This window comes from Carassius auratus, chromosome 43 (genome assembly GCF_003368295.1).
Source record: "Carassius auratus strain Wakin chromosome 43, ASM336829v1, whole genome shotgun sequence".
NCBI lineage: Eukaryota > Metazoa > Chordata > Actinopteri > Cypriniformes > Cyprinidae > Carassius > Carassius auratus.
The window spans coordinates 194,438-219,437 of NC_039285.1; the positions used below are offsets into that span (position 1 = coordinate 194,438).

Sequence of the window (25,000 nt, forward strand, 5' to 3'; positions counted from 1 at the left end):
AAACATCTCCTTTTACGACTTGTGGAGAATAAATATGCGTTTGGAAGAGTTCTGTGGTCAAACGGTGTGTTTGTTCCATCGGCTGTCGGCTGTTTTCAGCTGCTGGAGAAGATCGACATCATCACGGATGGAAGAGCTCAGAAATACAAACCTGTGCTGATTCATAGAAAACTGAAAACGTATTGGGTGATGATAGAATGTAATGAGAAATTGATAAGCAGAGATTTTGAAGGATGGTCATTTTTGAGCAGAAACTCCATAAGTGTAGCAAGGTTTGGAAAACATACCCATAAAGTGCCAAAATTGGTTGGAGATTGGTAAAACTGGGGTTAAAACAAGAAAAATCAAGTAATAAATGATATATAATGACTAGTGACTCTAAACAAATGAACTCAAACACAAATGCTATACTAGAACCAAGCAACAATCAATGGAAACATGAAAGTATGAATTCTTCACTTGCTTTTTTGATGGTCTTGTTTTTTTTTTATTTACTGTAGATTATTGTGGGTTTTGGTGATCAACAAAGTCAAACTGGCTGCTGGGAAAGTGTGACGAGGCTTGAGAACCTCAGTCACGTCTGGTTTATTTGAGAGATTGAAATACTTTTATTTACAAGTCAAAGGCGCATGCATTCACTGATTGGCTGCTTGTGTTTAAGGCACTAACGAAGCGTGTTGTTGTGCATGTGTGTCAGTAATAGGCCTCTCTGATTTTGGCCTGTAAACTGTCGCAGGTCTTCTTGGCGTCTCCCAGCAGCATGGCAGTGTTGGGCTTGTAGAAGATGGGATTGTCCACCGCTGCGTATCCCACACCCAGAGTACGCTTCATCACGATCACCTGCACACACACACACACACACACTCCAGTCACGACTGATTCGCTGTTACCTCACTTAATAAATCAGCTTTGTGTCATAAATCTAAACAAATCAAGTGAATCAATGATTCATTCATAAAGAGAGTCACTTGCTCCATTTCTGAACGAATCAGATGAGTGAATGATTCAATGACTCACGCCACCTTCTGTCATTTCATTTATAATTTAATTCCATATTTCAGTATATTCATTAAAACATTTATACCAAATAATTTACGCAATGTTGAGTCAAAATGTTTATTTTTGTAATGCTTTTCAGATTTAGGACTTTAGATGGTCTTTTGGGGGTGATTTCTCAACCACGATTAATGTGCACCTGACAGCTGTAATAATTAGTCAAGCTCACACCTGTTTGGACTTCCAGACTTCCAGCACGGGCATCCCGGCGATGATGGAGTTGGGATCTTCCTGTGCGGCGGAGTTGACCGTGTCGTTGGCTCCGATCACGAGCGCCAGGTCGGTTTCTGCACAAACACAGCGAGAACAATCAGAAGGTCTATTAGCCGCTCTCATGCGATGGGATCGTGTTCCTCCGCTCTACATGCTTATCTGCGGCAGCTAAACAAAAACACGTGCTGCCCTCCGACTCCGAGCGCACAGACGCCAGTCGCTGGTCGCTGGGATATGTTGCATGTCTAGGCACAATTACATAATCAAAGTGAATTATTGCAAAGATCAGAGTCCACATGTGTCCCGACCGCTGCCAAATAACTTCACAGCCGTCTGTGGATCATGGGCTCATCTGTCGGACAGATATGAGACGCCTTTCACACTGCACCTCAATCACTCGCGCTATATTTCATGGAAAATGGACTTTGCATGTGCTATTTAACACATATACTCTACTGCCCGAAACTTTGGGGTCTGAAAGGAAATGAACACTTTTACTGATCAACAGTGATGACATTTATAATGTGACAAAATATTGCTATTTCCAATAAATGCTGTTCTTCTGAACTTTCTGTTCATCTGTGAATCCTGAAAAATAAAATGCATGACAGCTTCCACAGAAATATTGAGCAGCACAACTGTGTTCAACACTGATAATAATCAGAAATGTTTCTTGAGCAGTAAATCATCATATTTTCATGATTTCTGAAGATCATGTGACACTGAAGACTGGAGGAATGATGCTGAAAATACAGCGGAGCATCACAGAAATACATTACACTTTAACACAGATTCACACAGAAAACAGATGTTTGAAATTAGAATAATATTTCACAATTTGTACTGTATTTCTGATCAAATAAATGCAGCCTTGGTTTGAATCAGAGTTCTTTTAAATGTTTGTACACTAGTGTAGATAGAAACTAAAGATTCAAAGTAGATATAACAAGTGTAATGCATGTAGCACTCTGTAAACATAATGAAAGGGGAAAACAAGAGTAACAGTGTTTCATCAGTTACAGTAATCATGTCTTTGGATGCTGCTGAACCTGACCTGGGAAATCCTGGTTGATCTCGTCCATCTCTAGAACCACGTCGTACGGGACGCCAGCTTCGGCCAGGAGCACATTGAGCTGACCGGGCATGCGTCCAGCCACCGGGTGAATCCCAAACCTGAGGGACACACGCATGATAATCAATATTTGATCAGGTTTACATCAGAATGATTCAGCGTGGAGCTTTTCAACAGCAGAACTCGAGGGAGTTTATCCTTCATGCTGTGTATTCTCCATCTGCGCCGCTCTGATGTAAATACTCAGAGAATGTTTTACACTTTCCCTCTTTATTTACAGAAGGACTGCATTTTTACCAGAGCTTCTTATTAGACACAGATGTGTTTCGTCTTGTTTTTTACAGAGTTACGCTGCAGAGCTGCCAAGTGCTCAAGACACTGAACATGAAGTGTGTGAATCCAGAAATTAATTAGATTTGATCTGAACATGAGCGTGTGACACACGTCTGACCTCACGCTCTTGCCCTGCTCTCTCAACATCTTCACCATGTCAGCGATGGGATACTGAGCCTTGGCCGCACACAGACCCCAGCCTGCGGAGAGAACACACACACACACACACACACACACACACACAGATGTAGGTTATTAATCCGGTGTGTTTTCTGAGAATCAAGCGCTGTGAGGTCAGCGAGGAATCCCCCAAACCCACTGTCTCCAGATCCACATTTGCTCCGGGTTTGCTGTTAATATCTGGAGGAGCGTGGAGAATTGTGTCATCGTTCGAGTGTGTGCCGACTCTCTGGGAAATCCGTTTGATTGCATTCAGACTGCAGAGTTTCCTGAACTCCAGATGTCTCCCTGCAGGAGGATCGCGTGTGGAGACGAGACACGCACACATGTGTGACCCGTGTTTCAGGATCCTCTCGGGCACATTTCTCAAAGTGTGCACATTATGTATTAAAACACAACACAGACTTGTAAACCGATATGCATCGTGTGATACACATCAGCTTATAACAATTAGTTTGTCGCAACAGCAGAATGTTACAAATCAAAGCCAGTTTCATTGAGTGGGATATCAGCACAAACCTGAAGATTAACTAGTATTCGTAAATCCAGCTTTATAAGCATACATATATTTACACAAAAGCCATCTATTCTAATAGCAAAACTCATCTGGTTGATGCTTATATCTTTTATGACTGTAAGACATTAAGATATTAGAAACATTAACATTATAGATTTCTGATAAGCTGCTCTAAACCATGTGGCTCAGATTAAACAGATGGACTCGTTTTTAGTTGATTGTGTCTGTGGAGCTTAGTCTGGGGTTTCTGCAGGTGTGTCTGGAAGACAGATGTGTGTGTGTGTGTGTGTGAGAGAGAGAGAGACTGACACACACACACACACACACACACACACATCCTTTGACAAACACTGGCCTCTAGTGTTCAAACGACTGAGAAACAGCTGTATAAATGTCCTTCACCACAAAAGATCATTTCAGCTCATCCTTCAGTTCAAATGAAGAGCAGAAACCATGTTAAGAGTAACACACTTCCACTGAATAGAGATGATGAACCGATAAATGTTGAAGCAGTCCAGGTGTCAAAATCAGATCTGGTCTAAACCAGAGATTCTCATCCGAGGTGACTGAACATGATTTCAAATAAAGACAAAACAAGCACTGGAATAAGTTAAGAAATAAGAACAGCTACAAATCAAGACCTTTCTTATTTTAATTCATTGTTATTGTCTTTGAAGAACAAATGGTCTGGATTTCTGGATATTTCTAGATCTGGAAAAAAATCATGGAAATTCGTAGAATATTAAAACTCTATGAGTATTTTTATAACAAACATATGTTCTATTAATTATACGAAGCTATAAAATATTTTATTAAACATAAATTGTGAATAATTAAAAAATGATCCATATGTTTATAATTGTGACTTTCATGTTTCGAGGTTGCCATGGCTACACTGTGTTTGCTACACTGAATCACTGTGTGCAGTTTCTGCTTCTGAAGGATGAGCTGATGAAGCTAACCACACTGATGCAGCTTAAAGGGACAGTACACACATAAAATGAGAATTCGAACATTTACTCACCCTCAAACCATTTCTGATCCCCACTATCTTCAAATAAAAAAGGGGGACCAAAAATGCATTTTTAACAACTTGAGGATGAGTAGACTTCATTTTTGTGTAAACTATCCCTTTAAATATGCATTGAACCTAGTTCATTTAATGAGTTACATTAGTCACCTCATGCTTCTGTAAGTGTGTGTGAGTGTGTGTGTGTGTGTGTGTCACACCAGGTGTTATGATGATGCTGTTGGCCTCTTTGATCATCTCGATCGACTGCTCCACGTTGACCTCGGTGTGTGTGCCGGTGATCTCCATGGGTTTCCCGCCGGCGGTGGACGTGGTTCCGTATCCTCCCAGAATGACGTTAGGCAGCGAGCGGTTCATGGCCTGCAGAAGAGCATGCCTCAGAGGAAGAGCTGGATGTGTTTCTCTGGTTGATGTTAGAGCTCACGTTCACTCACCACACACATGATGTAGGACAGGATAGCACCGGACGAGCCGATCAGAGCGCCCACGATGGTCATGAGGTTGTTGTCCAGCAGGAATCCCTCGGCACACAACGCCCATCCAGAGTAACTGTTCAACACCGTGATCACCACGGGCATATCAGCCCCTCCGATGGCTGCGGTGAGCGTCACACCCTGCGCACACACACACACACACACACACACGCACACACGCACGCGCACGCACGCACACAAATTAATGACAGAATTTTCATTTTTAGGTTTAATTTATTTTTATATTCATATATATATATATATATATTGAGTGTTCTGGTGTGAGGCTCAGCTCACCATGACGGTGGAGAGGCCGGAGACCCCCAGCAAGCAGCCCATGCCCCATGTTGTAAGTGTCAGTCATCATGAAGGGCACCATCCCACCCACCGACGCCGCCATCAGACCCGCGTTCAGCATGTGACGACCCGGCAGCAGCAGAGGAGACGAGTCCAACAAACCTGAGGACACACACACACACACACACACAGGAGCGTCCAGATGTGTGTGAGAACATCTTCATCCTCGTCACATCAAACTGAGTTCAGCAGTACATGATGAACAACTGAGACAAGCAGAGCAGAACTAAAGAGAATAACAAAAAAAAAAGTTGTAGTTTTTGTTTTATTGAAACAAAAATACCTTGTAGCTTTCCGTAGGCGACCAGAGAGCCGCTGAAGGTCACTCCGCCGATGTAGGTGCCCAGATACGCCACGATCTTCAGCACACTGGCGGACGGATGGGTGTCCAGGTGCGGGTGCTCGATCATGAACTCAGCGACGCAGGTGAGAACCGCTGCCAGACCCACCAGACTGTGGAACGCAGCGACCAGCTGAGGAAGATCTGAGATCTCGATGCGCTTGGCGATGGTTAGACCTGAGGATGTACATATCACACACACACACACACACACACACAATCAGTGTGATAAAGCACACTAGGACACACTAGACTGTGAGCATGCATTTCATAAACTCAACAATAGGGGTCGACCAAATTATCGACCAATTATTACAGATCAAGTAGATGATAACCGATATTTTGCACTGATATATATGCTGTAAAAATGAAAATTAATGTCAAATTTAAGAATAATGAGGGCTCTGACCAAAAACTTTCTTTAAATGCTTTTAAATGATTTTATCAGTAAAGCAGTTTTGAAAATGACACCGATAAGCATTAATATCGGCACCGATAATCAGCCGACCCCTACTAAACAAAACAAATAAAACGGCACTGCGTCATATGTGCTGAATGAAATCCAATACTAGTTACTTATTAATCCTGGCTTGCTGATTCTAAAAATAGAATAGAGTCTGTTTTGCTCTTTCACACCACACTCACAAAACCTGATTAATTTCTCATTTTTGCTTTGGACACTTATTTGTGCAGTGAAGAAATCTTGTATTCTCCCTTAAACAGCAGAAAAACACTACAAACACGATTTTAGTCTGAATCTGAGCCAGATTAAACACTATTTGAACAAATCTCTGCCCATTTTCACACGCATGACATCATTTGATGCCGAATCCTGACTTCAAGCTAAAAATTATGGCCACAGATCAGAGTTTTTTGCTTTACGGCATCCAAACAGACACAGAATATAACAGGTTTTGTGGGGGGGGGGGGGGGGGTAGAGTATTTAAACATAGTTTTCCACTCCTTTGCAGATTGTGCATTAAATGATATTTGAATACTTCCTTTAGGCATTAAAACTGAAGCTTGACTTGACAAACCTGACTGCTTTTGTTATTTTTAAAAATGAAGGGAAGTTGAAATATATATAATTTTAAAAATCTTTAGTCTTATTTTGTCAAAAAAGCGAAAAATTTTTACAATTTTTTTTTAATGTTTATTATATTTTTCAAATCAGCATCCACAAATTAGGTAACACAATGTTTTTGCAAATCAGCCGAATTGTTTTTCAGGATGCAAAACAAAAGGATGCATGTTTTCTACTCCGCTTCAATGTTTGTGTTTTAATCCACCAGTCTTGAACTTTGGAATGTTTCTGTTGACGTTTTTAGGTTCACGTGAACGAGCCTTTAGTCTGAGAATCAACAATGAAGTCCAGTGCTGAATGAGCGGCTCTTACCCAGAGTTCCACCTGTTGCCATGGCGAGGGACATCTGTGACAGGAGCTCAGGTGAGGGTTTCAGAGCGCCCAGTGTAGCAGCGATTCCTCCAGCCACCCCGATCATTCCCAGCGCATTCCCCAGACGACTGGTGCGCTGAGCCGAGAGTCCAGCCAGAGCCCCGACACAACACAGACCCGAGCCCAGGTACATCATCTACACACACACACACACACACACACAGACACAGAGAGATTCAGACCCGAGCCCAGGTACATCATCTACACACACACACACACACACACACACCTGCTCGATGCTGTATCCTCCGGCCACAGACGCCCCGTATCCGCCCACAAACGCCAGGCCGGGCAGAGAGTAGAGGTAGTTGTGCTCCGGAGGGTCAGTCGGTCTCTTAAACATGTCCAGCATCCTCTGTGTGATCAGGAACCCACCTGACGAGCACATGCAGCAGATCAGACATCAGTGCTGTGTGTGATCCATGCTCTTCAGCACAGTGTTTTATTCTCATCATCTATTAGTGCAGTTCACAGTGCGGCCCAGTGTCAGAGTACAGTACAGTTCTTGAATCTTCAGCAAAATCACAAAATGAATCATGGCTCATTTGATCTGTTTTGACACTCCCAGGTTCTGTTGATAATATATTACAGTTATAGCTCTGTTAATATTAAAGTAGGGAGGCTATGAATATTGTGTGTCTGGTTTGTGGGTGGTTGTGTTGTGCTGGTGGTGTCGGTTATGGGTCGATTCCTCTCTGACCTGCGATGTTGATGGAGGACACAAACGCAGCGAGCAGCGCCAGAGATTCAGGAAGAGATGAGGGAGTCAGACCCCCACCCATCAGCACCAGCCCCCCACCGCCGTCAGACCTGCACACACACACACACACACACATCAGCGCACACACACACACACTCATGTGTTCAGGTGTATCTGTGTGAGCCTCACCTGAGATGGCGTTGGTCACTGACATCAGCGGCGAGTGCAGAGCTGGAGTCACGCCCCACACCGTGTGATATCCCACAATTCCAGCGAGGCCAAAGGTCGTCACCATCTGAGTGAAGGCAGCATTAGGAGAGGCGATACCCAAACCCAGCACGGTGGAGAGACCTTCACAACAGCAGAGAGAGAGAGTCATGCACATATTCAGCTGTTCGTTCGTTCGTTCATTGGTCTGTTCTCTGACCTGCTGTGTAGACTCCTGCTGATGTCATGGTCTTTCTAAACGGGGAGATCTCGGCCTGTTTTCTCAGCCTCCAGCTCGGCGACGGTCTTCACTTTGGTGGGTGCCGGCGGGGGGGTGGTTTTCGGTAGAGGTGCTGGGAAGAGATTCTTACCTTGCTGGAAACATTAAAATAAAATATTTACGTTTGAACTAAAATCCTATAATAGTTTCGTGCATGTGTCACGTCACAGGAGTGATTTATTTGGGTCGCTCACCTTCATCACCATCGTGCCTCTGATCACGTGATCCAGCGTCCCGTAATCAAACTCATCGCAGGGCTCGAAGTGGAAGAACTCTTTGTCGGGGCTGATGGCCTTCAGCAGCTTGATGATGTTGTTGGAGTAGAGCGTGCTGGCCTGCGTGGGCATGCGGCTGGGCAGATCCGTGTAGCCGATGTGTGTCACGCCCTGATGGACGTACAGCTCTCCAGGTTTAGTGGTCTCTATGTTTCCTCCGGCCTCCGCCGCCAGATCCACCACCACCGACCCGTCACGCATGCTCTCCACCATCTCACGCTTGATCAGCACTGGAGCTCTCTTACCTGCTCACACACACACACACACACACGACTGTGATCAAACCAGGCTTTATGAATAAAGCAATAATCCCTGTGAAGTCGTGGTTTACAGTTAACTTATAACAGCTAAGGGGGATTGTTAGGCATGACATATGCTGTTATAAATGCACTGTAAACCACAGCTCCACAGGGCTTATTAAAACGGTTATAGTATAGTAAGGTTTCACAAAATAAAACGGAGTAAATAAAGTGTAAAGATATGATTAAAACAGTATTCTTCCACCAAACAATGTAGCTCCTCAGAAACAGCTGTGGTTGTAACAGAGTGGTTGCCGAGCAACACACAAATGTAAACAAAGGTGAATGTTACTTTGTTACTTTGTAATGTACAGCAGCTTTGAACGTGTCTCAGCCAATCAGAATCAAGGACCGGAACTATCCACTTTATAAAATCAATTTAAGACTTTTTAAGACCACGTAAAGAACATTGAAGGAATAAAGTGAAGGGAACACAATATGTTAAAATGTTCGCTGAATGTAAATGTCTTCCAAAAGATCACCAATACTTTTTAATATTTAATATTATTTTCTCTGCTCCCAAACTCTAGAATCTGGACATAACTTTTATTTTACCTTCAGATCACACTGCAAAAAAAGTGATGCTCTTTCTCAGTGTTTCTGTCTTGTTTTGCAGGCAAATGTCGAAAGATTCTTAAATCAAGACACATTTACGAGAGAAGCAAAATAACAGAAAAAAGTCTTGTTCTATAGAATGAAGCGATTTTATGATTAAAACACAAACGAATATCTGCTAATAGACTATTAATTCAAAGGAGAAACAAGTTTTCATTGCCCACTAACAGATACTTGTTCTTGTTTTAAGCATAAATTAATTTCATTTTGTTCAGTTTCTCAGAAAACAAGACTTCATGTGTTCATTCTACATCTTCAGTAAATGTGTCTTGGTTTAAAGATGTTTAGATGTGAACTGGAAAACAAGACAGAAATTCTGAGGAAGAGATTTGTTTTTAGCAGTTCATGAAATATTTAATGCTTGAATCTGAAATCAGAAAAGAAAGTCTTGTAACGTCATGACCGATTTAAGATATTTTGAGGCCTTCATTTGTGGATTAAGACCCTGTCAAATGTGCCAATAATATCAATAATTAGACAGAAACAGTGTGAATCGTTAGTGTTCACCGGGAATCAGAGCCGTGCTGATGACGATGTCGACATCCTTGCACTGTTTGGCAAACAGACTCATCTCGGCCTCCAGGAACTCTTTGGACATTTCTTTGGCGTATCCTCCGATTCCTTCGCCCGACTCTGCGATGTTTATCTCCAGCGGCTCGGCTCCGAACGACTTGAACTGCTCCAGTGCTGCCGGTCTAACAGGAGACACACAGACGGTCAGTTTGACCTCAGGGTCCGACTGATGAAGCGTGTCACACACACACACACACACCTGGTGTCGAATCCTCTGACTATGGCACCCATTGATTTAGCAGCTCCTGCTGCAGCCAGACCTGCGACACCGCCACCGATGACCAGCACCTACACACACACACACACACACACACACACGCACACACACACACACACACACACCGCTCGTTTAGTGATGTTTACTTCAAGCTCAAGAAGTCATATCTGATAGCAAAAGCCTTGTTTGTTTTGTGTGTGTGTCCCAAAATATTATAACTTTACAGGAACTCCTAGTGAAAAATAAATAGTATTTGAAATGCATTTATTTCAGGGCCAAGTATACTACAGATATATTTACATAATTACGTACTTAATACAAAATACCCTACTTTTAGTATGCTAAACTGGTAAACTTAAAGCTTGCTAAACTGCAACAGCAAACTATTGCAAGTATACATCAGGTGCACTTTAAATATCTTGCATTTAGAGACCGATATCATTCAGAGATTATATAATACTTATCAATACTGACATTAAAACACATTTTAGGTTTAATATGCATCGTGCACAATTAGTGCTCCAAATAAATGAATACTGTGTGAACCCATAAAACATCACAATAAATCATGGATCTCATATTGTTTTACTTAAACACATGTTCAATCATAATACATTTTATATTCAATATTGAAATGTACTGAAATGAGTGTGTAGCATTATATCATATATATTGCCAATATTAGATTTAAAGAAAAGCATTAAACTTATTTTATTGCACTGATACTAGTAATATCTATATATTAAATGTGTTAAATAACAGAGAATAAAGTTTCCTTCCTTCTGAACTTTAATAATCACATTAGGCTGCATTGTTATGCCTGTTTTTTTTTATTTATTTTTTTTAATTAGGTTTTATTTTTATATTTCCAGCTTTCATGTTAGCTTTCAGTTACCTTCGCCGGAGGAACTTTTCCCGCCGCTGTGATCTGCCCAGTGAAAAACCTTCCGAAGTGATTGGCGGCGAGAACCACGGCCTTATACCTGCGGACGAGAGCGTAATGAAGGAGATTATCATCATCACACAGAGCTCCACACACACACACACACACAGAGAGCTCCACACACACACACACACACACACACACACACACACAGAGAGCTCCACACACACACACACACACACAGAGCGGGACCGGCCTTCTCACCCGGCGATGTTGGCCATGGAGCTGAGCGCGTCGTATCCCTGTGCGATGGTGACCCGAGGCACCTGGTCCATGGCCAGCACCGAACACTGCTGTGTGCTCAGTCTGTCCATCAGCTCAGGGTTCTGCGCTGGGTAGATGAAGCTCACCAGTGTGGATCTGGGCTTCAGGAGGTCAGCCTCATGCATCCGTAAACCCTCGTTAAACACCGGCGCTCGAACCTGCGGCACACATCAGTCACAGCACTGACTTACTGACTTCTATTGTATTATTCCTGTATGTGATGCAGGGCTGCCTAAGGGCTGAAGATCACGGGCACCAGTATGGTATTCTGGCCTTGACTCTTACACACAGAGATTGTTCCTGATTCTCTGAATCTTTGGATGATATTATGCACTGTAGATGATAACTTTAAACACCACAGCATTGAGGGAATTGGTGATCCTCTGCCCATCTTGACTTCTGAGAGACACTGTCACTCTGAGAGGCTCTTTTTAACCCTATCATGTTCTCAATTGACCTAATAAATTGCAAATTGGTCCTCCAGCTGTTCCTTATATGTACATTTAACTTTTCTGGTGTCTTATTGTTACCTGTCCAAACTTTTTTGCAATGTGTAGCTCTAATGAAATCCAAAATGAGGCAATATTTGGCATGACCTTACAAAATGTCTCACTTTCAACATTTAATGTTCTCAATATTCTATTGTGAATAAAATATGTTTATGAGATTTGTAAATTATTCCATTCCTTTTTTACTCAATTTGTACAGTGTCCCAACTTTTTTGGAATCGTTTGTATAATGTAAAATGTAATGGAATGTAAATGTATAAACTCAGAATTGCGACTAAGGACAAGATCCCGGATAGAGGCGGCCGAAATGAGCTTTCTCCGTCGGGTGGCTGGGCGCTCTCTTAGAGAAAGGGTGAGGAGCTCTGCCACTCGGGAGGAGCTCAGAGAAGAGCCGTCGCTCCTCCACATAGAGAAGAGCCAGCTGAGGTGGCTCGGGCATCTGTTCCGGATGCCTCCTGGACGCTTTCCTGGGAAGGTGTTTCGGGCACGTCCCACCGGGAGGAGGCCCTGGGGAAGACCGAGGATACACTGAAGGGATTATGTCTCTCGGCTGGCCTGGGAACGCCTCGGTATCCCCCCGGAAGAGCTGGAGGAAGTGTCTAGGGAGAGGGAAGTCTGGGCATCTCTGCTTAGACTGCTGCCCCCGCTACCCGGCCCCGGATAAGCAGAAGAAGATGGATGGATGGATGGAAACTCAGGAATTGCGATTAAACTCATAATTGCGAGATATAAACTGAGAATTGTGATTAAACTCAGAATTGCGATTAAACTCAGAATTGCGAGATATAAACTCAGAATTGCGATTAAACTCAGAATTGTGAGATATAAACTCAGAATTGTGATTAAACTCATAATTGCGATTAAACTCATAATTGTGAGATATAAACTCATAATTGTGATTAAACTCATAATTTCGATTAAACTCATAATTGCGATTAAACTCATAATTGTGAGATATAAACTCAGAATTGTGATTAAACTCAGAATTGCGATTAAACTCATAATTGCGATTAAACTCATAATTGTGAGATATAAACTCAGAATTGCGATTAAACTCATAATTGTGAGATATAAACTCAGAATTGTGATTAAACTCAGAATTGCGATTAAACTCAGAATTGCGATTAAACTCATAATTGTGAGATATAAACTCAGAATTGCGATTAAACTCAGAATTGCGATTAAACTCATAATTGTGAGATATAAACTCAGAATTGTGATTAAACTCAGAATTGCGATTAAACTCATAATTGTGAGATATAAACTCAGAATTGCGATTAAACTCAGAATTGCGATTAAACTCATAATTGTGAGATATAAACTCAGAATTGTGATTAAACTCATAATTGTGAGATATAAACTCATAATTGTGATTAAACTCAGAATTGCGATTAAACTCAGAATTGCGATTAAACTCAGAATTGTGAGATATAAACTCATAATTGTGATTAAACTCAGAATTGCGATTAAACTCAGAATTGCGATTAAACTCATAATTGTGAGATATAAACTCAGAATTGCGATTAAACTCATAATTGTGATTAAACTCAGAATTGTGATTAAACTCAGAATTGCGATTAAACTCAGAATTGTGAGATATAAACTCAGAATTGTGATTAAATTCATAATTGTGAGATATAAACTCAGAATTGCGATTAAATTCATAATTGTGAGATATAAACTCAGAATTGCGATTAAATTCATAATTGTGAGATATAAACTCAGAATTGCGATTAAACTCAGAATTGTGAGATATAAACTCAGAATTGCGATTAAATTCATAATTGTGAGATATAAACTCATAATTGCGATTAAACTCATAATTGTGAGATATAAACTCATAATTGTGATTAAACTCAGAATTGCGATTAAACTCAGAATTGCGATTAAACTCATAATTGTGAGATATAAACTCATAATTGCGATTAAACTCATAATTGTGAGATATAAACTCAGAATTGTGATTAAACTCAGAATTGCGATTAAACTCAGAATTGTGAGATATAAACTCATAATTGCGATTAAATTCATAATTGTGAGATATAAACTCATAATTGCAAATTAAACTCAGAATTGCGATTAAACTCAGAATTGTGAGACTCAAAACTGCCATAAACTCCACTGTATCACATTAGTATTAAAGCAGGTGTAACTGCGTTTAGAGCCTCTGAGCAGATGTCGTTCAGGCGTCAGCTGAAGGATATAAACCACTTTATAGTCTCAAAGCAGCCTGAAGCTGGCTTAAACAGACACAATTCTCACCTTCAGGACCAGATCTGATCCAAACGCTCCCTTGGTGTCGGTGATCTGGGCTCCGGCGGCCCGGTACTGATCGTCAGAGAACTTAGCTTCACGTCCAGCGCTGGACTCCACCTGCACCCTGAAGCCCTGTTTGACCAACATCTCCACACCCGCGGGCGACACGGCCACCCGCCGCTCATTCTGATAGATCTCCTTAGGAACGCCCACCAGCACGTCTTTATATCGCACACCTAACACACACACACACACACACACACACGGACAGGAGGAAAACTACAGTTGGAACATCCTAGCAACTGCATAGCAACCACCTAATGTCCTAAAAACAACACCATGGCAACCACATAGCAACTGGTTGGAAATCACCCACAACTAGCAGTGAGAGTTTTGGATGTCAAATATCACTCACGTTATTTATGTAGATGTAACGTTTTCTCCCAATTCTGTCATTTTTCTTTTGTAATTCTGAGTTTACATCTCACATTCAGTCTAAATTGCTATGAACTCAAGATTTCAAAATTGCTAAATCTGAACTCAGAATCCTGAGAAGTGCATTAAGAATCGCAATAAACTCAGAAATGCGATTTATAAACTCAAAACTGTGATGAAATCAGAATTGTGAGGAAAAAAGCCAGAATTATGAGAAAAAACGTTGCAATTACTATTTTATTTATTTTTATTCTGTGGTGGAAATAAGCTTCCATAGTTTTCAGTGAAGTGAATCAATGAATCAGTCTTTTCCAGGTTTTATGTCTATTTTATAATGCATCAGTGGGAACATTGAGTTCACACACACACGGGCGGCGTTCAGGGCAGCTCAGCGTCACGGACGGATCAACTAACACATTTCTCTCCATAATTGGCATCATGACATCCAATCAGAGCGAGGCAGCAGACACTATTAGAAGCTCATTGGCAGAGATCCAGTGGAGTCGCACATGCATAAGCTAAAGGGAAGTGACATGCAATGATAAGGACACTTCGAGAGGACATTGAGAGCGAAAGATCATCTGGATTTCACCTTTAACTGACCTCGCTCATCTCCACCACAGAAAGTTCCATTCACACGTGATACATCTCTCAACACTTTCAGCTGAAAATAAGAAACTCTTTGAGAGCTTCTGCTCTTCTTTCACACTACTTTGACCTCACATGACCTGAGTTATAGTTCTGAGGAGCCCGTCTCACCTTTAACAGCCTGTTGATCGTACAGAACAGGGAAGGTCTGGAAGAATCGTCTCCCCGGCCGCTGCACAGAGCAGCACGTCACACAGCGCAGAAGACACGCCATGTCTCAGACGTCTGAGGAACACAACACAGTCTCAATCACACACACACACACACACGCTCTGTCAGACGCAGACACGCATGTCCAGGCAGCCGGACGAAGACACCTGCTGCTCTCGGACCACAACGCGAGATCACTGACCAGTGACGAGAGAACAGGGAAACATGCCAACACACACACACATACATACACACACACACACACACACACTCCAAACACACTCACACTCCACACACACACTCACACACACACTCACTGTACAGATCCTTACAAGCATGTATTTGTCTCTATATAAAAATAAATGAATCTTCATTAAGTATAAATGATAAACATTCCCAGACTAAAAATACACTGCTTTATCCTTTCAAATACAGATCTCTCTCGGGACTCTGACCTCAATCCTAGATCTCATCACTGATCTTAAAGGAACAGTTCACCCAATGAAAATGAATTTTTTCATGAAAGGGAACAGGTTTGTAGAAATGTAGAATTGCATCAGTGTCTCATCAATGGATGCTCTGCAGTGAATGGGTGCCGTCAGAATGAGAGTCTGATAAAAACATCCCAATAATCCACAGCACTCCAGTCCATCAGTGAACATCTGGAGAAGACAAAACCTGAAACACATCCAGCATTAAGATGATTTTAACTCAAACACATAGAGTCTATAATCCAGAATAACACTTCCTCCAGTGAAGAAGTGCATCTGCTGTTGTCTCTCACATATTAGTTTAGAGTTGTTTAAACGCTGCTTGATCTGTGCAGATTTCTCTCCCGATTCAGACCAGATATCAGCATCATAAGCGACAAATGACCTGCTCTTATCATCCAATCGTGCTTGTATTTCTCTATTAGTGCTACTGAATCTTAGCGCTGCGTTTGACACTAACAACCACAACATTATATTGAAAAGACTTGAAAATAGACTTTTACATGCATTGTTTTTCTTTTGTTGAAGGACACTCTCTGGCTTAACTCTTCATGAATGTATTGCATTTCTGTATGTTTATTTTATTCTATTCCTAATTACTTATATCTATTCAATTTGTATCGTGTCTTGTTAGTTTTATATGTATTACAATAATTAAAATGCATGTGAATGTGTTGTGACACGTCTCCAGTCCAGCAGGTGTCGCTGTGAGCGCTTCACCGTGCGGCGCTGCAGTGAAGAAGCCCGAGAGAACACGTGCTGTGATGCGAGGACAGTGTTCAGCCATCAACACGAGTCTGAGGCAAGACAACAACAACATTACTGAATGATATGAATGAGGATAGTAGTGTCTTATAGTTTATCTCTCTCACATCCAGGTCCATTCAGCACTTTTTATGCGTCTAGTAACTGATGCAAAATTATTAGTAGCTATTTTTAATTCTGATTCCTGATTCAGTAACACATACGTAATAAGACTGCATCAGTGAAACAGCATCCATTATACGTGTTTTTATTATTGATATTTTTGTACTCATGCACAGTGAATGATTATTGATATTGATTATTGTTCTGCTCTGTATGTTACAAATAGTATTTTTTATGTAAACATGTAAACTATATGTAAACTATGACCATAAGTGTTTTTAGTGTAACTGTGTGAGTTATTGAAGATTGTGTCTCTCTGCATCTCTCTTCTGTCGTGTATCTGTAGGTGTCTGAGATGTCTCTGGTGGAGGGTCTGAAGGTTCTCCCGCTGGACGCCGTGGACTCGGACACACAGCGCTGTCGCATGGGTCCGGCTCTGATGTCCAGGTTAGGTCTGAGGCTGGGCGCTCCGGTTCTGATCCGGGTTCAGCGGGGGGTCTGTTTGTGCACCACATGGCCTCGGCACGACCTCGCCGAGGGCTTCCTGCAGATCAGCACCCAGTGTGCCACACCGGACCTCACCGCACAAACACTCACCGGACTCAGGGTGAAGCCGGCGCACATCTCAGCGCTGTCCTGCCCCAGGCTCTCCAGCGTCAGCGTGAAGGTGTTTGTGCAGAGAGCGGAGCACAAGCGGAAGGTGTCCGAGCGCGGCGTCCAGCAGCTGCTGGAGGGTGTGTACGTGCACCAGGGTCATCTGGTGGACCTGTCCTGTGTGAAGAGCGAGCTGGTGTTTGTGCTGGTTGAGAAGGTGAACTCGGGCTCACAGAAAGCTGGTCTGGTGACAGCGAGAACCCGTGTGGAGGTCAGCGAGCTGCAGACCGTTAAACACCTGGAGAGGCGTCAGGAGGTCTCGACCCCGTCTCTGGGCGGCCTGGAGGAGGTGTACGCCTCGCTGAAGGAAATAATCACGTTACCTCTGCTTTACCCGGGGACTCTGCGGCAGCTGGGAGTGTCGTGCCCAAGAGGCCTGCTTCTGATCGGGCCGCCCGGCGTCGGGAAGACCCTGCTGGTGCGCCGCGTGGCCAGGGACATCGGGGCCACGTTAGTGACTGTCAACGGGCCGGAGGTCACGGGGTCTCGACCCGGAGAGAGCGAGGAGAACCTGCGGCGGGTGTTTGATCAGGCGCGGGAGGCGGCCGAGGACGGTCCGTGTGTCCTGCTCATCGATGAGATCGACTCTCTGTGTCCGAGGCGGACGGGATCCAGCGGCGCACCGGAGAACCGTCTGGTCGCTCAGCTGCTGACGCTCATGGACTCCATCGGCAGTCACGAGGGCTTCGTCATCGCCGGAGCCACCAACCAACCAGACGCTCTGGACCCGGCGCTCCGGAGACCGGGCCGGTTCGACAGAGAGGTGATTCACCACACCGTCTCCAACTCAGTCACGTTCTTGGGCCGTTCATCTGAATTAAATTGTAAATTGAGTGGACACTATACAGCTATCATCTCTGTGTAAACTACAAAAACACTAATTTATGAGAGTGCTGCCATCATGTGCATGTCTTCTGTTGCTCTGAAAGGTCAGAATCAAAGCTTCCCGTGTGTCCTGCAGGTGATCGTCGGCGTTCCCTCGCTGCTGCAGAGGCTCAGTATCCTGAAGTGTGTGTGCGGTCAGATGCCGCTGTCCTCTGATGTGGACCTGAAGGCTGTTGCTGAAATGACCTGTGGGTATGTGGGGGCGGATCTGAGCGCGCTCGGTCGAGAAGCAGCGCTGCAGGCCATGCGACAGACGCAGGTACAGTCCCTGAGAGCGTACAGTCTCCGGTCTGCTCTCTCGCTCACACGTGTTGTGGTTGTTCAGACAGGAGCGAGCGAGCCGCTGTCGATGCAGCACTTCATGCAGGCGCTGCGGATCGTGCAGCCGTCGTGTCTCAGGAGCAGTTTAGGAGCCACAGACTTCAAACCCATCGGCTGGGAGCAGATCGGAGGACTGGACGACGTCAAACTCAGACTCAGACAGGTACGAGAGCTCCTCGGTTCAGGTCCATCTGTACGACTCTGGCTCTGTGATGACGTCTGCGGTCTGTGTGCAGAGTATCGAGTGGCCCATGAGGTTTCCCGAGGCGTTGGTGCGGTTGGGTGTCTCTCGGCCCAGGGGTGTGCTTCTGTACGGGCCGCCCGGCTGCGCTAAGACCACGCTGGTGAAAGCAGCCGCCTCTTCATCACACTGCAGCTTCCTCTCCCTCAGCGGAGCCGAGCTCTTCTCTCCGTATGTGGGAGACTCGGAGAAAACACTGGCACAGGTCTCACCTCACTCTCATCCCGCTTCTGCTCAGTTAATGCTTTGGTGCAATTAATTATGAAATAAATGAGGCATTGAAATGATTAGAGCAGTTGCAGGATGACGGCATGATCTGTCTCTCTCTCAGTTGTTCGCTCAGGCGCGTGCGTGCGCTCCCTCCATCGTGTTCCTGGATGAGATCGACAGTATGGTGGGTTCTCGAGCGGACGGTTCCTCTCACAGCGTGCAGTCGCAGGTTCTGGCCGTTCTGCTGACCGAGCTGGACGGAGTGGGACTACGATCTGTGGAGAGACGCAGCAGCGGGAGAAAGATCGCTCTGTTAGAAGAAGGAGAGCAGGAGGACACCGGACTACAGCAGGTCAGAGACACAGCATCTCTACTCACACACACACACACACTCACACTCTCAGACACGCACACACACACACACACACACAGACCGACACACACACACACACACACACACACACACACTCTCAGACACACACACAGACACTTGTAATACCTGTGTCATACCCATGTCATTATACAGAGTTGTGTCCTAATATGACACAAAACATGCCCACACACAAAAACACACTCACAGACACACACAAACAAACACACACACACACTCCATCATACACACACATGCAAACAAACACACACACACAAAAACTCTCAGACACATACGGACACACCCTCACACTCACACAGATACAGACACTCACTCTCTCACACACACACACACAAAGACACACACAATTATTCTGATATGATGATTTATTATTAGAATTATCAACAGTTGTGCTGACAAATGTTTTTTGGAAAGTTTGACACTTTTTTCAGGATTCTTTGATGAACCAAAAGTTAAAAAGATCAGCATTTATTCAAAATAGAAATCTTTTCTAACATTATTTAACACATCCTTATGGAGCCAAAAGAGTATCAATAAAGATAAATGCACACACTACATTCACATATGCACACATAGGATTCATACATGCACACACATGATTCATAAATACACACACAGGATACACAAATGCGCACACAATTCACAAATGCACACACAAAATGTAAAAAGCACAGAAGATTCACAAATGCTTACAAAATTCAGAAATGCACACAAAATTCAGAAATGCACACACAATTCAGAAATGCAAACAACATTTACAAATGCACTCAAGATTCACAAATGCACAGAACAAGATTCAGAAATGTATTTCTGATGCACACACACATATATCTTGATTTACAAACTGCTTGCAGTCTGTGAACTTCACTGCATTTGTGTGTGAATTTTGAGATTCCTCTGACTTGGCTCAACACACAAATGCCTTTTTTTAAACAGGGAATGATCTGCAACCAATCAGATATCTCCCTTGTTTGAGCCAATCACAAGAATGCACCCCACGTGGGGGATTGTTTACTTGTAAGCCAATCAGCGAACAACTCACTTTCCTTAATCAGCGAACGACTCACTTTCCTCAGCGAACGATTCACTTTCCTCACGCAGCGAACGACTCACTTTCCTTAGCGAACGACTCACTTACCTTACGCAGCCGGCGACCCACTTTGCGCAGCCGGACACCCACTTTGCGCAGCAGGAGACTCACTTTCTGCAGCAGGAGACTCACTTTCTGCAGCAGGAGAGTCACTTTCCTCTCGCAGCGAACGACTCACTTTCCTCACGCAGCGAACGACTCCCTTTCCTCACGAGTCACGCAGCGAGCGACTCACTTTCCTCAGCGAACGATTCACTTTCCTCACCCAGTGAAGTTGAGCGAACGATTCCCTTTCCTCACGCAGCGGCGACTCACTTTGCGCAGCCGGAGAGTCACTTTCCTCTCTCAGCGGACCACTGACTCTCTCTTCATGTAGGGACCGAATATTATAATTAAAGTGACTTCTATATTTCATCCAAGATAATATTTAGATATACTTAAAATATTCAAAAAGGTGTAATTTTTTTTTTACTTGATAAAATGAAATAATTGCCTATTGCAAATTTATGAATCCATGGTTAACTTTTTTTCTGCAGTCACAGTCTGGGCTATATGTATTGAGACATTTTTAAATTTATATTTTGTAAAAAATAATAAAAAATAAACCTGAATTGTAATCTAAACATCTGTATTTCCATACAATTTCATAAATAGGCTGTGTGAAAGTGTTCATGTGATTGGCTTATAAGTAAACAACCACGTGGAGTGCGTTCTTGTGATTGGCTAAAAGAAGGGAGACATCTGATTGGTTGCTGATCATTCCATGCATTTGTGTGTCAAGCCAAGTCAGAGGAATCTCAAAATTCACACACAAATGCAGTGAAGTTCACAGACCGCAAGCAGTTTGTAAATCAAGATATATGTGTGTGTGCATCAGAAATACATTTCTGAATCTTGTTCTGTGCATTTGTGAATCTTGAGTGCATTTGTAAATGTTGTTTGCATTTCTGAATTATGTGTGTATTTCTGAATTCTGTGTGCATTTCTGAATTTTGTATGCATTTGTGAATCTTCTGTGCTTTTTAAATTTTGTGTGTGCATTTGTAAATTTTGTGCACATTTGTGTATCCTGTGTGTGTATTTATGAATCATGTGTGTGCATGTATGAATCCTGTGTGTGCATATGTGAATGTAGTGTGTGCGTTTATCTTTATTGAGACTCTTTTGGTTCCATACATCCTTGCTGAATAAAAGATTTAATTTCTTTCAAAAAAGAAATAATAAAAATGTACTGACCCCAAACTTTTGAACCGTAGTGAATATTGTTAGATTTCTATTTTAAAATAAATGTTTTAACTAAGAATCCTGAAACAAAAGTATCACAGGTTCCAAAGAAATCTGAAGCAGTTTTGATAATAAATCATTTTTTAGTGCAGGAGAGTCACACCACACACCCGTGTAGTTTCAGGACTTGATAATCTGGATCAGGTGTGTTTAATCAGGACTGAAGAAGCTAAACACTCCAGGAAGTGAGTTACAGTGTTCTGTGTGTAGATGTGCACGTGTAGTTTACACCGTGTCTGTATTACATTTCAGATGGAGCTGCAGGAAGTGTGTAACAAGGATGTTTTGATCGTGGCTGCCACTAATAGACCAGAGGTTCTGGACAGCGCTCTTCTCAGACCTGGACGCCTCGACCAGATCATATACGTCCCTCCTCCAGACCTCCAGGTGAGCAGACGCCCTCTAACCCCGCCCACTCCTGTAGACCACGCCCGCCCTCTAACCCCGCCCACTCATGTAGGCCACGCCCATCTCACTGAGTGAAGCGCTCTCGAGCAGGAAACAAGAGGAGGGCAGGAACCTCTCTTTATCTGTCAGCTGTTGATTGGCTTGTGAGAAGTTATTAAAATGAGTGCATGTATGAGTTGTTCACAGTAAGACGAGTAACAGTTGTGGTCATAAACAGGCTCGTCTGGCCGTGCTGCGCGTCTGCACTGAAAGCGTCCCGCTGCATCAGGACGTGTGTCTGCAGGATCTGGCTGCGCAGACCGAACTCTTCTCTGGAGCCGATCTAGAAAACCTGTGCAGAGAGGTAAAGCACACGCTCGTCTCGCGCCATCCGTTCGCTTCGCTCCGGGTCTGTAACTCTTCTGTGTTTCAGGCGGCTCTCCTGGCGCTGCGTGAGGACGGACTCCAGGTCTCCAGCGTGAGACACAAGTGTTTTCTGAAGGCGCTTCAGAGTCTGCGTCCATCACTGAGTCCACAACAGCTTCAGCGACACGTTCAACTGTTTCAGAGTTCTAGTAGTTCACTCTAGAATTAAAATTTCCCAGCATCATCCGAGGCCTTAATGTCTTTCTTTCTTCAGTTGAAAAGGACTTTCCTCTATTTAATTGACTTCAATGCTGGCTGAAGTTCAGCTTTCAATTGAAGAATATCTTGGATAATATGAGCTAGAGTTAATTATTAAGATTTTTTTTTATATTTAATAAATATATAATGTTTATAATTTGTGTACAAATGTCCTGATTCCCACATTCTTCATAAAGTGAAGGGTGACGCACAAAAATATCAGTTGTGTTCTTAATATTAAAGGATATGTTTAACAATGTGATAAATGTACTGAAACGTTCTCCTTTTTGGTCCAAAAATGGCATTTTGGCTGGTCTCTGTGACTTTGGTTTCTCTAAGGGTTCATAAAGTCTGTTCTCTCTAAAGTTACTGTGGAACAATATATAAACATTTAAATTAACCGGACCTAATTGTACATTTGTTCAGCTGTATTGTAATGATACTTGCACTGCAAATGGTTTTTGCTTATTATAGCCCAACTTTATAACCTTAGATGGAGACTTTAAAGTGACTCAGCATCAGTATTGTGTTGAAATATTAATAATTGGTGCATAGTAATCTTTTTTTCTTTTAATATCACAGAAATTGACCACATGTCTATATGATCGAGGATATTTCATTTCTGGGTTTCACAATTAATAGTTTATATAACGTTAGCTGATTAAATTACCACAAGCAGTTACAGTCTTTACTAAATAAAATCTAAAGATAGCGAGTGTAATCATTCGGTTTGTAAACATAACCGTGAAATACCTGCTTGAAAATGAACGGTTTTGTCTTGATTTACATCTCATTGAAATGAAACTCAGCTCGTTAAATCGCTGAAGATGCTGCTCAGACCAACCGTCAACATCTAAACTCGCGCTTTTTTTTAAATTCTCGCGCTTAAACTGTCTATGGCTTAAACAGCAATAGTTTCAGATCAGAGGGGCGTGTTCGACCGTGTGACCTGATTTGCTCGAATCAAAGTGACGTGTAGAGGGTGGGGTCAGGAAAGGAGCATCACTTTCATTGCATGCATTAGAAATACACACAAATTAGTCCTCCACACTGTTTACACAACACGTCCTAAATAAATATACTTATCCTAAATAAATACACATCCTTGAATTAGCGCGGATTTCTAGCGTATTTACTCTTAACTTCTAAAGTAATATTTAAGTAAGACTCATTTCGGAGATTGGAGATTTTAATTAAAACAGATCGAGTAAAGGTCTCGTGCGATGCGTGATGCGAATGCGTAATCGGTCATGCGCTCATTTCATATTTTCTGCATAGCTTATCATTTATGTCGCCAATTTTTTTCACAAATTATTATTATTTTTTTTAAGTTCAAAGTCTTTTGTTCGTTATCTGGCTCAGCTCGGTGTTCATCTTCAGTTCTCTCTTCACAGCAGGTCATCCAGTCACTGTTTGAGTAAATGAATTACTTTGGGATATTGGGTTTTTTTTAACTCCGAGGGAGTGTCAGACACATTAAAAAAGTTAACAGCTTAAGACATTTGTGTATTAATGCGTATTAGAGACGCGAACCGTTTAAAACGATTCACTTCGATTTGGTGAACTGATTCAAAAAGATCCGGTTACATCGAATGATTCGTTCGCGAACCGGATATCACAAACTGCTTTGTTTTGAACTCTCTCATAACAGACACGGAAGAGAAGACAATGCTGAATAAAGTCATGGTTTTTGCTATTTTTGGACCAAAATGTATTTTCGATGCTTCAAAATATTCAATCGGACCCTCTGATATCACATGGATTAACTTGAAGATATATTTCTTACCTTTCTGGACATGGACAGTAGACCGTACACACAGCTTCAATGGAGGGACTGAGAGCTCTCGGACTAAATCTAATATATCTTAAACTTTGTTCCGAAGATAAACTGAGGTCTCACGGGTTTTTGAACAACATGAAGGTGAGTTATTAATGATATAACTTTGCTATTTGGGTGAACTATCCCTTTAAATTACAAAAAATAAATAACTTTTCCATGATATTCTAATTTGTTGAGATGCACCTGTAGTGTCAGACTGTCATTGAGTCCAGCAGAGGGCGCTGAATTTATAGTTTCAGTTTGATAGTTTCAGTTTGAGAGTGAAGGGTGTGTGCGTGTGTGTGTGTGTGTGTGTGTGTACGTGCCAATAAATGCGT

The 25,000-nt window shown here is 42.7% G+C and overlaps 2 protein-coding genes and 1 pseudogene across 5 annotated transcripts in view; 2 read left to right on the plus strand and 1 right to left on the minus strand.

The window, feature by feature from the left end:
• Positions 1–471: 471 nt before the first annotated feature.
• On the minus strand, positions 472–15,588 carry LOC113061337 (NAD(P) transhydrogenase, mitochondrial-like; annotated as a pseudogene).
• Positions 15,589–16,618: 1,030 nt separating this feature from the next.
• LOC113061338 (spermatogenesis-associated protein 5-like protein 1) lies at positions 16,619–23,312 on the plus strand. 3 transcript variants are annotated; one of them, XM_026230372.1, is made up of 9 exons: positions 16,619–16,691; positions 17,103–18,173; positions 18,372–18,554; positions 18,621–18,779; positions 18,853–19,062; positions 19,189–19,419; positions 22,085–22,219; positions 22,458–22,583; positions 22,653–23,312. In XM_026230372.1, exons 2-9 carry the CDS (start codon positions 17,112–17,114, stop codon positions 22,806–22,808), a joined length of 2,262 nt encoding a protein of 753 aa, XP_026086157.1. In that variant the 5' UTR covers positions 16,619–16,691; positions 17,103–17,111; the 3' UTR covers positions 22,809–23,312. The 3 variants fall into 3 exon arrangements, with proteins under 3 accessions (XP_026086157.1, XP_026086155.1, XP_026086158.1); XM_026230370.1 differs by having other exon boundaries at positions 16,669–16,733; XM_026230373.1 differs by lacking the exon at positions 16,619–16,691 and adding an exon at positions 16,744–16,767 and having other exon boundaries at positions 22,653–23,311.
• A 1,615-nt stretch (positions 23,313–24,927) lies between these two features.
• Positions 24,928–25,000, plus strand: part of LOC113061245 (normal mucosa of esophagus-specific gene 1 protein) — a 1,184-nt gene continuing 1,111 nt past the window's right edge. Inside the window, exon 1 of one of the 2 annotated variants that reach the window (XM_026230284.1) lies at positions 24,928–25,000. This exon is cut by the window's right edge and continues 64 nt beyond it. The gene's annotated coding sequence lies outside the window, so the exon portion shown is untranslated. The other variant, XM_026230285.1, reaches the window with a different exon arrangement.

Excerpts from the sequence above, each read along its gene's own strand:
- LOC113061338 (XM_026230370.1), top strand. Across the intron at positions 19,063-19,188 it reads CGGAGAAAACACTGGCACAG|TTGTTCGCTCAGGCGCGTGC; the intron begins GTCTCACCTCAC and ends TCTCTCTCTCAG. Across the intron at positions 22,220-22,457 it reads TCCCTCCTCCAGACCTCCAG|GCTCGTCTGGCCGTGCTGCG; the intron begins GTGAGCAGACGC and ends GGTCATAAACAG.